Source organism: Columba livia, chromosome 2 (genome assembly GCF_036013475.1).
Source record: "Columba livia isolate bColLiv1 breed racing homer chromosome 2, bColLiv1.pat.W.v2, whole genome shotgun sequence".
NCBI lineage: Eukaryota > Metazoa > Chordata > Aves > Columbiformes > Columbidae > Columba > Columba livia.
The window spans coordinates 79,954,028-79,973,095 of record NC_088603.1 but is presented as its reverse complement, the minus strand read 5'-3'; the positions used below and the strand labels follow the sequence as shown (position 1 = coordinate 79,973,095).

The window sequence follows — 19,068 nt, the reverse complement described above, 5'->3', positions numbered from 1 at the left end:
GTACACCTCAGCCTAGCAGCCTTTTCTAAGAGTAGTGTGACAGATTTTTTAATGCTGTTTAGTCAGTGTGATTGAATGCATTTAATAATGACTTCACTTGAGGAAATCAGGAACAGAACTAAAATTAGAGAGGTAGCCTGATCTTAGTGAACTACTCAGGCATGTGGGAGCTTGGATACCAGAATACTAATCTTGATTTTATTTCCAGTGTGAAATTCAACCAAAGAAAGTTGCTTTATCTCTTCAGAAATAATCAAACTGTGAATTTCCTGACTTGTAAAATGAAAATAAAAATACTTCCTTTTTTTGCTGTGAGGGCTAAGTTGATTAACTTTGTTTCAGTCATTGTTATTGCCAAATATTTATTATAATATTAATGATTAGTTCTATGTGTATTTTAATAAGCTTGGAATATTGCTACTTTGTGGTTCCTGGATACTGTAGGCTAGAAGCAATAAATTTTCCATGGAGATATTGTCACTTAGGTATATTTTGTTTTCTTTTTCTCCTAGAAACCCAGCTCAGTGCGTATTGATCAACTGGACCGCGAACAGTTCAATCCCGATGTAATTACTTTCCCCATTATTGTCCACTTTGGGATACGACCTGCTCAACTCAGTTATGCTGGAGATCCTCAGTAAGATGCTTTTCTTTCCATTGTTTGTTCAGAAACTCATTATTGTCATTTGTGGCTTATATAGGGCTTGCTTATATGCTTAACTGAGTCTGATATAAAGCTTAGTGCTTATGACTTTGGACGCAAGCTCCATGTTACAGACAAGGTATAACTTTTTTTCTGGCATAATTCCGTATCTGCTGAACTACATGTGCGTGCATGCATGCACAGTGTGAAATTTCTCAGTCTGAGAAGAGCTCTTCTAGGTCAGACCAAAGGTTCCTTAAGCTCCATGTTATTTCTCTGAGAGACCAGTTGCAGGGTTTTAGAGAGAGAATAGTGTAACAGGAAGGCAGAGGGGTAGGAATGCCCACGCTTCCAAAGGTCTGTAGCATATGGACTTCTAAGCTAGAAGTTGTGTTTAGATCATTTTAACACCTCTGAATGGATCTTCCTTGTCTAAATTTCTCAAATCACAGTTCAGATTTTTTTTATGCTACTTGGTAGGGAGAAGATTCCAGGTAATCACTTCCCCAGTACTATTTTGCAACCTATGAAAAGGGACTGACTTTTGTTTCAGAGTTGCTACTTAATCATTTGATTAGATGCTCTTCAAGTCTTACATCTAATAATGAAGAATATAGCCATTTGCTGTTTGCTTTCTTCATGAAATTTATGTTTCTTGCACCCTGCCATATCCTACTTAGTTTTCTCTTTCTATGCCCTGAAGGAGCAAGCCTATGTACTGTTTTCTATCTTGGAAGCTGTTGCATTCATGCTACTTTTCTCTGTATCTTTTAAATCCTTATAGAGATTGGAATTAATGTAGTGAAGAAGCAGAGAGGGAATCAGGACTTCAGGCAGAGCAAGAAATACTGTTTCCTGTGGATTCATGTAATGGCATGATAGTGATTGCTGGATTTCATTCACAATTCTTAATTTCTGACAGTTTCAGAGAACTCTTTAAACGATCTGGAGATCTGCTTTCTGCATGAAGACAGACAGTACAAAGCCCATCTCTTGCACATGTATAGTTAAGACTGTTTTTTTTTATCTTATGCAATTCTCTCCAGTGTCTTTTAAGGGTGTTGATTTTCACCTGTGGTTTTGAGGCTCAATCACTCCTATGTGCATCGAAAACAGTATAAAGATACAAAAAATATTCTTACCACACTTTTGTGTTTTACCTTTCTTTACAATTTCCATGGCTTTTGTTTGTTTGTTTTGTTTCTTTCCCAGAGCTGCTTACAGAATTTAGGCCTGCTTCTTTTTCTGAGACTAACAGTGCAGTTTTTGTGAAAGACCTCTGTGGTGCCATCATAAATCTCAGGCTTAACTCTGGTATATGTGTGAAAAAGATAAAGTCCAGAAAAGATTCTCCTCTAGTGTGTCTTTTCTTTATCAGGTTTTAATACAGATTTCTTTTTGTTTTTTTATTGTAATCTCTTTATTAATTCTCAAACTTAGCTGTAATAACAGAGCATATTTCACCCATATTAATACTGGTAGTAAGATGTATATTGTAGATCATAGTTTTGGGTTGAAACCTCATAATGGCATTTGTTTGTTTTCTGGTTGGTTGATTTGTTATTAACTCATTTTCTTATTTGAATTGGAATTTGTCAGAAATAGAATTGGCTATTCTGCAGGTTTCAGAAATGCGGAGAACAGAGCATAAGAAAAATCTATGGATTGACTATTTCAGATGTGCTTATAGACTCAAAAATGTCAGCATCTCAAGAGGCAGAGACTATACATTCAAGAATGCTGCAGAGAAATAGCTATGGAAAAAATGCCAATAAGAAAAGATCTGTTTGTGTGCCTGTGAATGTTGGATGCTGGAAAGAATATGAAATAGTAAAAGTGCTGTTGCTTCTTTTACTGCTTTGCTACTAATGTGGTAACTTCCTACTAAAACCACTGCTTTAAGTTGGTGCTGAGAAGGATCTTCTTTTATAATGTAAATATAGAAGGAGATAAATAACTTGGGTAAACTTATTTCTTGTCCTCTGATTCCCTACTTCCTATTTAAAGTCTGGATTTATGTGTTTTCTTGAAAAAACTCCACGGAGGTGATACTGTTTTGAAGATAACATTGTTTCCTAAGAACAGAAAGTCCATGTCATGATTCTCTTTGTTACTCCTGCCAGAGTAACTTTTGAACCTGTTGGTCAGTTGCAGCTGAGTGTAATAGTGGGATGTTGCTACAAATGGAGTAAATTCTTAAAAGTTTTGTGAAAACCTGTGCTAGGTCACAGAGTGGCTCCCAACCGGGGAAGTTCTGTTATTGAAGTTCATGTGTGATTAGACGCCCTCAAAACAAAAAAACAAAAAAACCCAAAAAACTAGACCGTTGGAGACAACCAGAAACTTTAAGTATATGCTAACCACGGAGAGAACTTGACTTACTCTTTCCATTCAACGCAAACCAATAGGGAATGAAACTTTTGTTTCACTCTTCACAGAATGACTTTGTGTTGCACATGACTTGCAGAGCTCTTCCTGGTGTGCTTCACTGAAATGTTTCAGCCAGGCTGAGGACATGCACTTCTCGGGAAAGGTTATTGCTGCTTTTCAGTGAGTGATGGGTAAACCCTGTGGAAAAGAGCGAGTTTTCACCTGCGTGAATTTAGATGTCATGCTGCGGGCAAGTCTTTTCAGTATGGGGAACCTGGCCCTTTGGAGAGGACGAGTGGATATCTGTAAGGCCTGGGTTCTACCCTGAGCTTTGCTGTTCAGCTCACACTGCACAGTGGTGCCTCCGCTCTGCTGCTGTGCCCACCCCACTGGATCAACTGCAGAGACACTGTCACCTGTCTTGGAAAATGCTTTGAGATCTTCCTGAAGCTAAAAGATGCTTGTAGAAAATCTGTGTGTAAATGGATGCATTATTAGCAGCTGGTGTGCTCATAAGGATAAATGGTGAGAGGCTTTTGTTGTGTCAACCAAAATATTTGTTTTCTGGTTTTGTCCTTTAGATACCAAAAGCTGTGGAAGAGTTATGTGAAGCTGCGTCACCTGCTGGCTAATAGTCCCAAAGTCAAACAGGCTGATAAACAGAAATTATCACAAAGAGAGGTATGCTGGGCCTTCCTATAACTGATAATTGAACATGCTAACTCAGGATGGAATAAATCCACATGACCATCCTATTTATGGCAACAACAGAAATCCTTCACAAAAGATTTTATTTTCTGTCTGTTAACACTGATTTTATTTTTGTCTTTGCGTGTTTATGAATGTCTGTGGTGGGTTTCTTTTACTTTTTTCAGCTTTCAAACTACTGCAATTTTTTCCCAATTATAGAAATGATCGTTGTAGAAGCATAACTTTTTATAGACATTGCCATTAGTGGTTTCAAGAATTAGCATAGAGAAGGACTTTTTACTTCAGAGTGCGCTTTTAACTGGCTCATAATTTTAAACACTTCTGTGCTGACATAAAAACAGCCACACTTGTACATGATTTTAAACTGTAATTTGTTAGGCAGTCTTAGTGACATTCCTTAAGATCTTTGAGTTAAAATCATCTGGTTGTTGTCATTTTCAGTAATCTCTAATGAAAAATTAGTTATTTGTTGAATTTTTATCTTTTCTCTCTTTCTTTTCCCCTGACATAATGAGCAATAAGCATTTCCTAAGTGCAGATGCTCAACCAATCGGGAATTAAAATCAGAAAAATAAAGTAACCTAAATATAGACTAAAGCAGCCTGCTCTTGGGTATCTATTTTTTTGCAATCTTGCACTGTAGCTTTGAATTTGTCTGGTGCATGTCTATCAGGCACCCTTAATTGAGCAAGATACTTAAAGAATATGCAGAGGAGAAAATAACTTCTTTGCTACTGGATGGAATTTAATTAAGTGGTGTTTTATATTGATTAGAAACCCTGATGATTCATAGAATCATAGAATATCTGAAGTTGGAAAGGACCCATGAGAATCATTTAGTCCAATTCCTGAGTCTTCTCCAGTTTGCTAATTGTGTAGCTTTGGTTGCAGTAAATGTTTGATAATTTGACATTGCGCCTGATTTTTATTATTACTGCAAAGCATAGTATGCTGTTGCATGAGCAAGAGTCTTAGTTTAAGATTTTGTTTATGCTGATATTAAATAAGCCCTTCGCTGCCTTTTAAGTGGGTAAAAAAAACAATGTTGTGACTTAACTGTGCCACAGTTGTAAGGGAAAAAAAATTCTCCCTATAAGAGATAATTTTTTGCTACGAGTTTTTTAGGCTCGGAGCAAGTAGAAGGGAAAACCGTTGTTTTATGGGCAACTTTTCGTTAGGAGCTAATAGATGACTTATTTCTAAAATTGTAGTGGATTGGATGTAGGAGGATAATTATGTTTTGCTTCAAAAAAGAAAATGCTGCTTTGGTATTTATCACTGTGTGGTGTGCCGATTTTTGTTGCTAGACAAATTATCTGGGATAATGAGTTTATCAAATAGTTTGCCATCAGAGAGGCATACAGGGACTGAAGCAGAAGCTTTATGTAAGGATAACCTATGTGTTTTGCCAGTGGAGGTGTCAGCAACTTTGAGAAACTGTAGGGCTGTATCTGACCAGTACCTTGGCTTTTCACGATGATGAATCATATATTATTATTAACACTGGAGCATTCTTGAGCCAGTCAGCCTGAAAGTACAGCTAGGTCTAGCAAACACTGTAACACCTGTCTCAGAAAATATCCAATGACACAGCCTCAAAATGCAAATTTTAGACAGTGCACAAGGGGTGCAGTGCTGTAAGCATCTCTGTTCCCTATGCCATCAGTCATTCACTACTTTGAGATTCTATGATGTTATTAGTTGTGACAAGGTCATGCCTGAGGGCTTTATTCCTCTAACCTAACTTTGAGTGTTTATAGTAGGTGCATAAATTGGGACCTGAAGGCTCGCTTTGAAGTCTGTGGAGAGAGAAATGCATGTTTTGAAGCCATTTATTCCCCTTCATTGAATATAAAAGGAGACAGGACTAACTAGCCTCCTACCCTAGACACCTCAGTATCAAGGTGTCTGAGGTTTGATGAATCTGTATCTGGATAGATGCGCCTCTTGGAACCACTCTGTGAGTCTCTGCAGAACAGAAGACACAGCCCATTCCTGCCCAGAGATGCTCACAGGCTTCATACTGGAAGCTGGGAAGAAACAGCTTTGAGCAAGTGCCCTGTAGTGCAAAGGAGAAGGAGAGGGAGGATGGGTTGCAGCTTTGAAAAGTTTTGTGTTCTGAAGAAGAGCACTGGGGGAGTCTTTACCGTTAGTGCAAGCTGTGTGGGGAGCTTGCAGACGCTGGAGGCTTTGTAGTTATGGAACCAGGAGATCCTGATCCAGGGGTGATTTGTTTTAGCTGTTTTTCTTTCATTCCATTTTTACAGAAAATATTCTCTTTTAATCATTCTGTCAGAATCTTTTTAATGATTCTGTCCCTTTCATAGTTTCTAGAGACAAATAAACTGTTTACAGAACACCAAACAGCCAGTTATCAGTCCAAAACCCTTTTTTTTTTTTTTCTTTTAATTTTTAAAATGAAACAATATTGGTAGATTACATCATAATAGGCTACCGGACTAGTTAATGCTGACCTCTTTCCCAGACTGGGAGTACTGATGATGTTGAACAGGAACTGTTATGAAGTAGCCAAAATCACAAAGTAAAGCCTTTCTTTTACTTAGTATGTTCTCCTACTGAATGTTTCAAAGCAGAAGTACTCATGGTGATGGACTTGAATGAAGAGGTTGTTTTGCACATGTGGGTAAAGAAGGTACTTTCTTTGCAAGGACCTTAACTTGCTTACTTATGTATCATCTTGAATGTATAAGTATGACAGACTGTCAATAAAAAAATGTAGTCGCCTCTGTTCCCTTCTCAATCTCCCAAAATCCTCTGTCTATGCTCTGCTCCAGCACATCCACCACAGTTTGTGGCTGGCAGTTACAAGATGTGGACTAGTCTTAGAAAATGCTCACCAAAAGTGAACATTAAATGGGTACTGTGAATGCACTTATGTGCATCGATGCTGCTTTGTTGTAGAAAGATGTTTACAGAGGCTGTGCTCATTCCCTGTCTAGGAAGCACTGCAGAAAATTCGTCAGAAGAACACAATGAGACGTGAAGTGACCGTCGAGTTGAGTAGCCAAGGTTTCTGGAAAACAGGGATACGCTCTGACGTCTGCCAGGTGACTAAATCACAGAGTTATCTGATGTCCTTTCTTGGTAGCTGCCATTTACGTCTTGAAAGGGTTTACTCTGATTCTAGGCTGAAGAACCAAATGGAAATGAATACTTTTGCCTCAAGTAAGATTTGTTGATTTAGGGAACTGTTCTAGTGTCTGGTCTACCCCCTCCACACACACAAAAAGTTAGTTTAAAATTTTAGTTTTCTTGCCAAGGGAGAGGGACTAGAAATGGCCAGGTTGAATCTGGGGCTTAGCTAAATGTCAAGTCTAGTGTCAAACTCCAAGGGCTTCTTCATCCTTCAGTTGGGTTGGGGTTAGATATTTTTGCTTTAATATATTTTTATATTTACATATTTAAAAATAAAATAGTTTTACAGTGAAGCATGAAGAAATATCTCTTTACTTGAAAGAAGAGATAAACAAACAAACAAATAAAAACGATACCACAACTAACTTTTGAATTAAGGCAGGTGACCCTCAGTGGGAAGATAACTTTCAGATACTGTTTCATACACATGACGTCTCCAAGGTACAGATCTCTGCCAGATCTTCTTCTCAAGCAGTTGACAGCCACTAGCTTTGTGATATGATAAAAATAAGTGCAATTTTTATATAATGTTGTATTAGTAAAATTCAAGTAGTTATAATGGCCAAATAATTATACTAGAGGTATACTTGCATGATTTTTTTAGCTGTTGTTTTGGAGATGCTTTTTAAGAATTAAATGCTTACGATTTCATATTAACTTAACAGTATGAAGTATAAAGTTTGAGAGTTGCTAGGCAAAGGTATAGGTAGAAATCCTGTTGTTATCTTAGAAGTCGGGAAGGCCAAGGGGAAATTCTAATGGGAAAGAAATGCTAATAAGTAAAATTGCTTTTCTTCTGTCTGAAATGTTTCTCGTGATTCTATTGTTGTTCCTGAAGTCAAAGAAAGAGAATAGTAGAACAGTATCTTCTCACATAGCTGAGGAAAATTACAGCCCTTTTCTAATTTTTTGTTGTGCTTTGTATGTATTTTCACAGGTGAACAGTGTAAGTTTCTAATTTAGGAGCTTTGAAACAGTTGTATTATTCATAATAACTTCTGTGATTTATCTCTAAATGTTGTCTTGGTTATTCGTGTTTCATTTTGTTGTTGAAGGACAGCAAAACACTGAAGAACAATGAAAGAAAAGCTATTTCATGTTTTTGTGCCCATCTGCAGCCATAACATCTAAATCAGTCAGTTCTTGTATGAAGATCCTTTGTTTTGATTTCTTTGAGAGGCCAAGAGTATGTCTGTAACAGGCCAACTGTATCTCTGTAAAACGAAACACTGCTGCTGTTGCTAAATGCTTTTTCCCAGATTAAAGAAGGCTAAAAATAAATACACATAAATTGACTCTGTGGACAGAGCTGAAGTGCAGTGATTTAAGATTAATGCTTTTAAAAGCATTGCCATTTAGAAATTTAAACTCTTCTAAGTCACTCTGGTACATTATAGTTGCTCTAAGTTCCACATAGCAGTAATGACACTGGTCTTCACCATCTCAGAAATTAACTACTTGGAAGGGGAGGAAAAAGGTTGAGTGAAATGTTCCAAAAATGTAAAATGGCTGTGTTCTGGCAGACTCACTTGAAATTATCCAGTAGATGAAGTGCACTGCTTGGCCACCAGGCTGTGCAGCACTTAGTACGCAGTCTGGCAGGATGGAACCACACAGAGAAGATACCACCCCACTCTCCCCTCACCCCAACACACACACACACACACACACACTCTACCATCATTGCCTGTGTTATTGTTGGTGTGCTCTCAGCAGCTGTTTGAAGTGTTCAGGCTGAGGAGAGAAATGATGCATTTCAAAATATTTCAGCTCACCTGGTTATTCTTAGTAGCTTCAGGTCAGGAGCACTTGGCAGCATGGGGGATGGTGGCACTAGCTTAGGTCACCTGAGAGAGTCCCTGCCTTGCCATGCCAGCTGCAGCAAGAGAACATGCAGCGTAGTTAAAATCATATATCTCTAAAAACAAGAAAAAAAAAAAGTTACTTATTATAAGCAAATGCAAGTACCAAAATTATGGGATAACTCCTGTGGCCATATGGTTTAAGGAGACTTGGTCACTAGCCATTCTTTAGCCTAATGCGATTTTTTAAGCATATATTTTATTTTATTATAAAGAGATACATACATAAAACATCAGAAACATCAAATAGCTGTAATCCAATATGATACACATTAATTGAATCAATCTAGTAGTTAATGCCATGAAAGCAGCACTTTGTCAATATAATTGCAACAGTCAAAGTAAAGGCCTTCTTTGTGCTCCCAGGGAGATGTCAATTCTTTGTTCACTGCACCACAGCTGATAAAAATCTAAAACTTGATATTTCAGTCCTCAAACTTAGGGCCAGTTGTATTGGTACAAACAATATTAAACCTTGCTTGAGGGACTCTTTCTGCCTAGTGCAGTGGAACATATAGACAGGGAAGCAAAGCTGTCCCATGAAACAAATTTGGGGATTTTTGATTTTGTTTTGTAATTAATTCCTTCTGTGAAAGAAGACGTAGGAAGCACACCTATGTGTTTATAAAGAGATGAGAGGGGTGTTCCCCTAGGTTGTAAATTACCCTAAGAAAACTCTGAATGAGTGACATGGTAAAAAAAATACAATTTCACTTGCTCAATTTGCTTGAAGTGGTTTGGCATTTTTTGTCATTCAATGTCTTTTTCTTAGTATTAACTAGTTACTTGCATCTGGTGGAAAAGGACCTGGGGGTGTTGATTGACAGCTGACATAACATGAGCCAGCAGTGTGCCCAGGTAGCAAAAAAGGCTGACAGCATCCTGGCTTGTACCAGAAATACTGTGGCCAGCAGGACTAGGGAAGTGATAGTCCCCCTGTATTTGGTGCTGGTGAGGCCTCACCTCAAACCCTATGTTCAGTTTTGGGCCCCTCATTACAAGAAAGACATTGAGGTGCTGGAGAGAGTTCAGAGGAGGATGACGAGACTGATGAGGGCTCTGAAGTACAAGATTGATGAGGAACAGCTGCCAGAACTGGGACTGTTTACCTTGGAGGAGGCTGAGGGGAGACCTTATCGCTCTCTCTTGGCTCTCCTGAAAGGAGGTTGTAGCATGGAGGGTGTTGGTCTATTCTCCTGAGTAGCAAGTGATAAGACGAGATCAGGGACAGTTCAGATTGGGTATTAGGAAAAATGCCTTCACAGAAAGGGTTGTTGGGCACTGGAACAGGCTGCCCAGGGAAGTGGTGGAGTCACCAACCCTGGAGGTGTTTATAAAATGTGTAGATGTGGTGCTTAGGGATGTGGTTTAGAGGTGGATCTGGCAGTGTTCACGGTTGGACTTGATCTTAAAGGTAATTTCCAACCTGAATGGCTCAATGATAACTTTCCAGCTATGTGTTCAGTTCTCAAGAATTTTGCAGTCTTTTACTTAAACAGAAAGCATTGCCATTTGTTATTCTTAACTTCTGAATCTTGTGACATTCACCAGTTTGTGTCTTCTGCTGTTCTTTTTTAATGACGTGCAGAAATCTATAGCATCATTTATTCTGTAAATTATGTATCATCTTGCCTTGCATGCTTGTTTTTCTTGCATCTCTTCACACTATACATGCATATTCTGTAATCACACACGTTCCTCTTTCTGAAATTAATAGTGATAGCCTTCAGATTTTGATTTCCTTAAAACACCTAATTATTTTGAAAATATTCATGTCGTGTTACTAATAGAAATCGTTAGAAAAAGTAAAATTTGATATCAGTGCCACAAAAATGGTCACATGCATGTATTTATTTAAATACTGACATTTCTCCTGTAGTTCTTACTATTTGCTCTTATGCAAGATTTTTTATGTCAATATCATACTTGCTGTACTGAAAAACTGTACTACTTATTTCAACCCAGATCCATTTGAAGTCAATATTAGCATAGAACTCCTGCATTACAACATTGAAAGAGGTAGACTGTTGTTGTTGCAACAGAGTTGCTTACATTTTTTATTGAAACTTTCCCCAACAGAAGAAAAGTTATCTGCTTCCTAGGTGACCAAACAGCAACCTTTCTGATAGTTTTTAGCACATTAAGACAGGAAACGCCAGACTACAGCATTTCAAGAAGCCCTTCCTCAGAAGGAAATGCAGCAAGGCACTGATAACGATGCTCGAAAATCAAATACCTGCTGTTATTTGGTAAAGCTGGTTAAAAGGTAGAAGCATATTGCATTGTATGGAATCACAGTTTATTGAAATTTGATGTAACTGGTGACAAGATTTTTCTTTTTTACCTCATTCAAAATACTTAAGTAGAAGACTGGTTTTATGTATTTATTTACTTAGTCCAGGTGAGGCTGTGTCCTCACTGTGATTATGCAGATGGACAAAATTGACTTAATTAAGTGCTCTAATGATAAAGGTTAGGAAACCATTTTTTTTTCCTTTCTCATTTAAACCAAAACACTGAAACCCAAATTTTCAGTTTGTCACAACACTGGGTTTCAGTGTTTTGGTTTGAAAGAGGAAAAAAAAAAATCAAGGTTTCCCAACGTTCAAAATTGTATTTGTAGTTTAGTCAGCTGAGTGCTCTGTATACTGAAGTTAAATGTTTTTCCTTATTGCAATTGTTTTCTAGCACGCAATGATGCTTCCTGTCCTTACCCACCATGTCCGCTACCATCAGTGTCTGATGCATTTGGACAAATTGATAGGCTACACTTTTCGAGACAGGTGTTTGCTGCAGGTAAGATATGAAAAAAATCAACTACTTGCTGGTTTGTCCTGATATCAAATATTACTGAGTTTATCCATAATCCTGTCTGCTGGACAAACTTGAGAAATGCACTGCCTTGCCACAGCTTGGATGTACTTGGTTACTTGCACTGCAGACTTCTAAATAGAGAAATCTGTTGTGCATATAGGCACGCGCCTACCTTTGCTCCAGACGTACTGGTCTGGGTTTACTTGTAATGTATAAAAAGACAAAAATATGCTTACTGAGAAGATGGTTGGGTGCATTACTCATTATTTCCATGTAAGTGCTGGTTTTAGATATTTGTGAAAAATACAATGTTAATCTGCAGATGAGCACACATGCCTTGCTTCTTCCTTTCGTGGTCTGTTTTTCCAAAAAAGAATAACTTAAGCACTGCCTTTTTATTTTGCATTTATAGCTAGTGAAAAGGAATTTGCAAATTTCTATTGAGCTCTAGATTTCTAGAAGTACCTGATGAAATTTTTGCATTTACAAATGAGGGCAAGAACTGGAGAAGATAATTTCTTGTTTGTTTTGAATGTGTATTTGGAATTGATCAGCTCCAGAAAGCTGACTCTTGGCATGGTGGCCCCTTTCCTTTTATGTTTCTTCTGAAGTTACTGGTTTCTGAAGTTACAGGATTTCCCCCTGAAATAAGCATCATCTCCCTCCACTGACTGGGGCTGAGAAAGGTGCATCTTCTCTAAGTTGAAAACATGCAGTTTCTGTATGTGTATGGAGGCTTCACTCTCAAACTACTTTAAGCAGAGGATTACGAAGAATTCTTTTCTCATAGCTTCTCTGTTTTCTGGAAGTTGGTTTCCAGGGTTTGTCCTACTGAAAGTTACAGTAAACACTGAGCATCTTGTAGGATTTGATTGTTCACGGGCTGCCTTAGTTTTAATACGAAAGATAAAAATGCAATGATGGTATGGCAAACTTATTAATAATAGTGAGGAATTAAAAAGGACTCATAGAAAGTTCTTACTGTTGATAAAATGTAATTTTACTCTCTAAAATAATTAAAATTTATCTAAATCTTGTGGTTGGAAAGCACAGACAATGTTTGAATGAACTACTGGAATGTCCTGGCTCGCAGTCCTGCAAGTGTTTCAGAAGTGATTTCTGCAGCTTGAATTTGCCGTTGTATCTCTTGTTTTATATACAAGGAGTATGTACACATATGTTTGTACATGCATAATATTTTTAGGTGTGTATGTGTAAAAGGGAAAATGGGTGAGTTTGCAGGATAAAATCATAAAAGCTAGCTACAGTTCTATTTACTGCTGCCATTTTTGTAGTGGTGCTGTCAGCAGCACAATAAGCTTTTGATAATGTGAGATGGTACAAATGGAAAACAGAAAACCAATCCTTCCATTGCTGTTCACTTCCAGTTGAAGAGTGGTCCTGTATAGTCACAAGAGAAAGAGATCTCCTGTGAATAACCATGCCAGAAATAATATACTTGTTTGTCATTGTTTGGTATTTTGAAGTAGGAAAGTTTTATAGGTTTTTAAATAACCTAAATCAAATATATGAATGGTTGAAAAGTTCTTTTAGTTGTTCATATTTTTAATATGAATATTTATGCTGGAATGTTACAGTGAATATAAGTTTAAATAAGTAAATGTATTGAAATCAGGTCAGCAAAACTGGTGACAAAACTCTTAAGGCAAGTCAACAGTTTATTCCTTTTCTCTCCTAAACTAATTTTTCTTGAAAGAAAAAAAAACAAAACACAAAACAAACAAATAAACAAACAAAAAAAGAAAACCCAAAAAAACAGTTGAATGTTAATTAGTTAAACTGGCTGATGTCTGAAATAGTACATCCTACATTTAAATTGCTGGAACCAAGGTACTATTTGACAACATCACTTTGTAGCCTTTCTTCAAACAAAAATAGAACAATTACTAGCTACAAGTCTTAAGATTTTTTTCTTACTTTTGCAAAAATACATCCAGACTTCTTTTTTTTTTCCTGCATGTGCTATATTATAGCTTGCCATGACTCATCCAAGCCATCACTTAAACTTTGGAATGAATCCAGATCATGCTAGAAATTCCTTATCCAACTGTGGGATTCGACAGCCGAAGTATGGAGATAGAAAAGTTCACCATATGCACATGAGAAAAAAAGGTATGCTGTTGCACCACTACTATTTTTCTCTCACCTCACAATTAATCAGTAAGAAAATCTTTTTTTCGTTATTATCTCATTGGCCATTGTTCTTCTGAGAGATCCCTTCAGTGGAGGTTTTCAATGGTTATACACAGATGCCAGTGATATCTTTTTAGAGGACTAGATTTTTCAAATCTGTCAACAAGTAAAGAGCTGAGAAAAAGCAAGGATTACAAATGGGAGGATGTATTTTCTTTGATTTTTGGCAAATACTGTTTTCTTAATTTGCTGCTCAACATGGTGAATAACTGGAGGATATTTTGTAAAAATGTTTTATTAATGTGAAAATATGTGGTCTGTCTGCTGCAGAATATTCCTTACCCCTTAAAAGTATATTGAGTTGTACTGAAGTAAATTTTTCATTGTTTATGTAATATTTGGAATGTCTTTTTCATGCAAAGGTGGTATTTTTATCTGGTGCTTTGAACGCAAAAGTCCAATAGTATTGTAATGGGACTGCAGTCACTTAGGCAGAGAGCATCTGTAAGGATTATACTTGCTGTAAGTAAATGCTGTAAACAATGGGATGATCTTGTGTGCAGCAATTACAAAGTAACATTTTGAATAATTATTTTCCAGCCTATTCCAACTGAATTAGTGGCCATTTATTTAATGCTGCATTGTTTATATTTCTAGGCATAAACACCCTGATAAATATCATGTCCCGTTTGGGACAGGATGATCCAGCTCCTTCCAGGTAATGGAAATAATAGTTTTCAAGTAGTGAAGCTGTTGCAGTGGGAAATGTTTGATAGAAACATCCAACGTACTGTCAGCAGCAGCTTTGGCAAATAGTTGAAATGAAAAGTCATTTTGAATTTACTTTTATATTATGAAGATGTGCTGAACCTCCATTAGCATTGACATAGTGAATGTTTGGTCTTGCCCGCAGAAAACTCCTGAGGAAGGTTTTAACAGATAATTCTATCATTTTTGTTTATCCTTGAAATAAGGAGGACTAACAGGCTACCTTTTTGCTTTCTGCAGACTGAAAAATAAGATTTGTTGTTGTTGATATCATTGCTATAAATTGGATTCTCCATCATGTTTCCTCACAGTAGTACCTTCCTGGCATGGCACCTTGTTAACATGAGTGTGATACTGAAAGTGGGCTTAGTTGATTTATTGGTTCAATTTAAAGATGTATGCAAAACCCATTAATGTTGTAATGTAATAATCCTTAAATGACCACTAAGAATTCTGTGCAAATAAATAACATTTAAGATGTGGTTTATAGCCACAAGACCTATATCTAGCCAAACTGAATAAACAAAGCTCTTAGGGCTCATGCGAGAAGCAATTGCATGTGAAATGTCCTGAATGCGTGAACTAGAGGTCAGAGTGTATTTAGTTAATTAGTGCTGTAACTCAGCCTTTTAAGAGTCATCATTTTGGAGGAAGCTCAGGAATGAGAGAAGTTGAATTCTGAATAATTTTTTGTTGCAAAGTTCCCCAAGTGCTGTTTGAGCTAGACCATGCCCTTTTCTTTTAGAATCGGCTTCAAGCTTTTTTCAGCCCTTTTAAGATAACAAGAGATAAGGCTAAGTTCCATTAATTCTCACAAAATAACATACAAATTTAAAATCCCACTTCAGAGAGATCTTTGTTTTCCACTGTGTTGCTATGCAGAGGAATTGTAGTTTTGCTTGCACTTTGATTTACACAGCAGAGGTACCTGAATTCTTTCAGTCAGTAACAAAGGTTTGCTATTTCAGAAATTAGACTAACTATATAATTGTTAGGGTGGTACAAATTACAATAAAAGCTGTCAAACACTTGAGAGAGATATCTGGATTTAAAAAAAAAAATAATAATAATAATAATCCTGTGGCAATGGACTTGATTCTGTTGCAATCATGTCTGAAGTCAAAATGGTGCTACCTATATGCTTTTATGTGTAGAGTAGAAGCTTGTGTGTATTCAAGGACAAATTCATCTTCTTTTTCAGCTGCTGTGTCCTGTTAGTCCTTTGTTGTATAAGCAGACAGAGAGAGTTTGAAGGAAATGAAACTTTTTGCAAAACAAAGGAAAATCAAGAACAGTGATAGAAGAAAAGGAAAACACAGGAAATATATGATTCTACAAGCTTAATGGCATCTTTGAATGCATCTTCTTGTACAGCCATTTTTTTTCTTTTGAGCTCAAAGGAAGTTACAGAAAACAGGGCATTTAAAGGTGCTATGAAAAATGAAAGTACTGACTCCCTTGTAGCTCTGCCATACCAACGAATCTGTTGCAGAGCCATCACACCCTGCAGGTGTTGGTCTTAATTACGTACATGTCGCCAGTTGCATATACAAGACTAAAGACCAGCTGTTTGTTTCAACACTGGTGCCCTCTGATGGACAAAGAAACCTGACCTCAGTGCCAATCAGTGGAGCTGTTTCCTTTCTGCATTCTTTAAGCTCTGACAATAGCTCAGAATGGAACACGTTGAAGTTTCAAATGTGGTAGTGTCAATCCTGAGTTTCAAGATTAATGTAGTTGTTATTCTGGTTCGGAAAGGATTTTAACTCAGAGAGGATGCAAGAATGTCTGTCATGGCTGATTAGTGATCAACTCTGGTTTCTCCTGTTTTACTTGTATTGTGTAAATAACCAGCATGTGTTACTTAGCTGATAGTAAACCTTAAAATGACTTTTTCAGGATTAACCACAACGAGCGTTTAGAATTTCTGGGAGATGCTGTCGTGGAGTTCTTAACAAGGTAAATGGGGAATTCTTCAACAGTCCTCACCTTTGTATTGTTATTGTCATACTATTGGGCTTATTAAGCTTTGTAGTGTCTCCTTTCTGACTGTGTATGTTTGCAATCCTGCACATCTGCACACAGCTCTCTTGAAAACTCCTTCAGTGCTGATGATACAACAGGGAAGACCGCAAAATGAAAAACTAGAGTTCGTGTCTCATGGAGTGCAATTTTAAGTTGGTTTGGGCTAGAGATTTTTCAGCTACAGGCAAGTCGAACCTTGCACCCTTTTTTTAAAAGAAAGATGTTTTTTCTAGCATGCCATTTTATTTCCATGGGTTGGTTTTCTCTAGTTGGAAATGAAAAGCATTTACTGGTAATATTGAATGCGTTGCAGTTTTTATATTTTCAGTTATTAGGGCTGTAGCTTCCGTTATGTCTGTATGTAAATAAAATAGCCAAGCACAAATGTAATTTATTTGGAATAACAAAAAAACATGTTTCATCAAAAATTGCTGCGGTTTTGGTCTGTTTTCAGTATTCTGAAGTCAGTGAACAACACAGAGATATTATCAGTTACCTACATTGGCCCCTCTTACCTGAGTACAAGAGGCAGGCAGTTTGCACAAAAGAAAGGTTATGATCTCTTTTCAGCTGCTTTGTTCTACTGTTTTTAATAGGGGAGTAGTCTTGTTTACTGTAAAGCTTTTCTTTAAGCACGTTTGTTATATGAATAGCAAGACTGCCCTTACATCTCCATTTTCTACTAGCCATTAGCTACTCAGTATTAAAAGCTATTAGTCTATAAAGGTCTCCACTGCCCTTAAAGCCCATGGCCTTTTCTCTCATACATCAGCACAGGCTGAGAAGATGGAAGACTTGCTGATTAAAATGTCTTGCATTTTTCATTGTCATTGTTCATCAACCATCAATTGACTTTTTGAGCTAACTTTTGTTTCAGTTCAGAAAAAAAATGAACTACATTTCTGTTCAATAGAGCATGTAAGCACCTATTTAAGTCAGATTTTTTTTCTAACTCTCTTGACTTCGGTCTCTTTTTTGTGAATTATGATGCTTGATTAAATTGCCTCTAAGTTTCACATCACTTTTTGCCCTTAAATAATCTTGCATCCATCTGCACTTTTCTCCCTGTGTACTGGGTTAATGAAATATGCTATTAATTAGTGCCATCCATGGCTTTATTTGTGGGATGCTGAAAACCCTCTCTGTATTAGCTTCTTTCCAACATGGGTTAGATAGTCAGATGAAGATATTCAGAAAAAAATATCCTTTACTCAGATCTTGGTTGGATCACTGAATTACATTTTTTGTTTCTGTTTTATGAATTATCTTACTTGCATGATTACAAACATCATTAAGGGCAGTTAAAAGCCTGTAATTTTTACTCATTATTTCTTTTTTCCGAGGTATTAATGACTTGCACATTTGATGAATACAGACTGTTTAGTTCTATTCTTTGGCTTTGCTACCATCTGTTAAAGTGCTGTAAGAAACTTATAAAACAAGTATCCTGAGTGGTGGTTCAGCCTGAACAAGTAGTATCATTACCTGCAGCACAGCCTTCCTTAAGGCCAGCCGTTCCCTTGTGCTTTATTCCTCAGCATCCTCTGGCTGTCAACCTTGCTGAACCCACTGCAGTTGCAGGGTAGAGGCCTTCAGATGAGGGAACTGCATGTCATCACAGGGATTTAGAAATTATGTGCTGCTCAGTAGAGCAACAGCACTCTTCCACCCCTGTTGCCAGTGCTATCCAGTCAAACATTACTGAGCATTGTTTTAAAGTTTGTTTCTTTACTGTACTTCCAGAAGTGACCTGTATTACCAGCTGGGAGCTGAGGGAAAGACACAGTTCCCTAGGGGCACATGTGGTTCATCTTTAACCACATGCTGACTGCATCTGATTTGGTTTTTGTTTTGCCAGTGTCCACTTGTACTACCTGTTTCCCACTCTGGAGGAAGGAGGATTAGCTACGTACCGCACTGCCATCGTGCAGAACCAACACCTGGCCATGTTGGCTAAGGTACAGATCCATGTTTACATCCATAGGTTGAATACTACCCTGTTTCTCTGAAAATAAGACTTACCCCGAAAATAAGCCGTAGCATGATTTTTGAGGATTTTTGAGGATGCTCAAAATATAAAACCTACTCCAAAAATAAGGCCTAGTTACAGTTAATAAAAAAGTCAATTAAAATAGTGTCCAGGCAGCTATACATGTAAAAAAGTAAGCACCTTTTAGAGCCAAAAATTGTGTAAGACCCTGTCGTATTTTCAGAGCAACAGGGTATTAGTGTGTGGATTACTTCTTGAGGGGTCTGTCTACTTTGAATATCGGTGTCTTTACTGTGTTTTGTGGACAAGATTTGTGATACAGGAATGCTTTTCAATTTGCAAGTAGATTTTAAAGATGAAGTAGGACCTGTTGTTTTCTCCAAAGCATGCTTTAGAAGCAGTAATTTCTGCAGGCAGAAAGGTAAGTTTTTAGGATGCTTATATTGAAGGTATGCACAGGTACTGAAGCTGATAGTAGAAATTTAGAGAAGAAAACAAAACAAACTGGTTGTTTATAAAAGGACTTCCTGATAGAACATGTAGGGAGAACATGGCAGGAGGTGGTAGAGAAAGTG

The 19,068-nt window shown here is 37.3% G+C and overlaps 1 protein-coding gene across 3 annotated transcripts in view; it reads left to right on the top strand.

Annotated features, from left to right (window-relative positions):
* Positions 1–19,068, top strand: part of DROSHA (drosha ribonuclease III) — a 75,732-nt gene that overhangs the window by 33,597 nt on the left and 23,067 nt on the right. For all 3 annotated transcript variants that reach the window (XM_065052600.1, XM_065052601.1, XM_021298013.2), the window contains exons 14-21: positions 513–637; positions 3,595–3,694; positions 6,685–6,792; positions 11,431–11,538; positions 13,551–13,689; positions 14,368–14,428; positions 16,378–16,437; positions 18,362–18,461. In XM_065052600.1, coding sequence (XP_064908672.1) covers positions 513–637; positions 3,595–3,694; positions 6,685–6,792; positions 11,431–11,538; positions 13,551–13,689; positions 14,368–14,428; positions 16,378–16,437; positions 18,362–18,461 — 801 coding nt within the window. The remainder of the gene's footprint in view (positions 1–512; positions 638–3,594; positions 3,695–6,684; positions 6,793–11,430; positions 11,539–13,550; positions 13,690–14,367; positions 14,429–16,377; positions 16,438–18,361; positions 18,462–19,068) is intronic.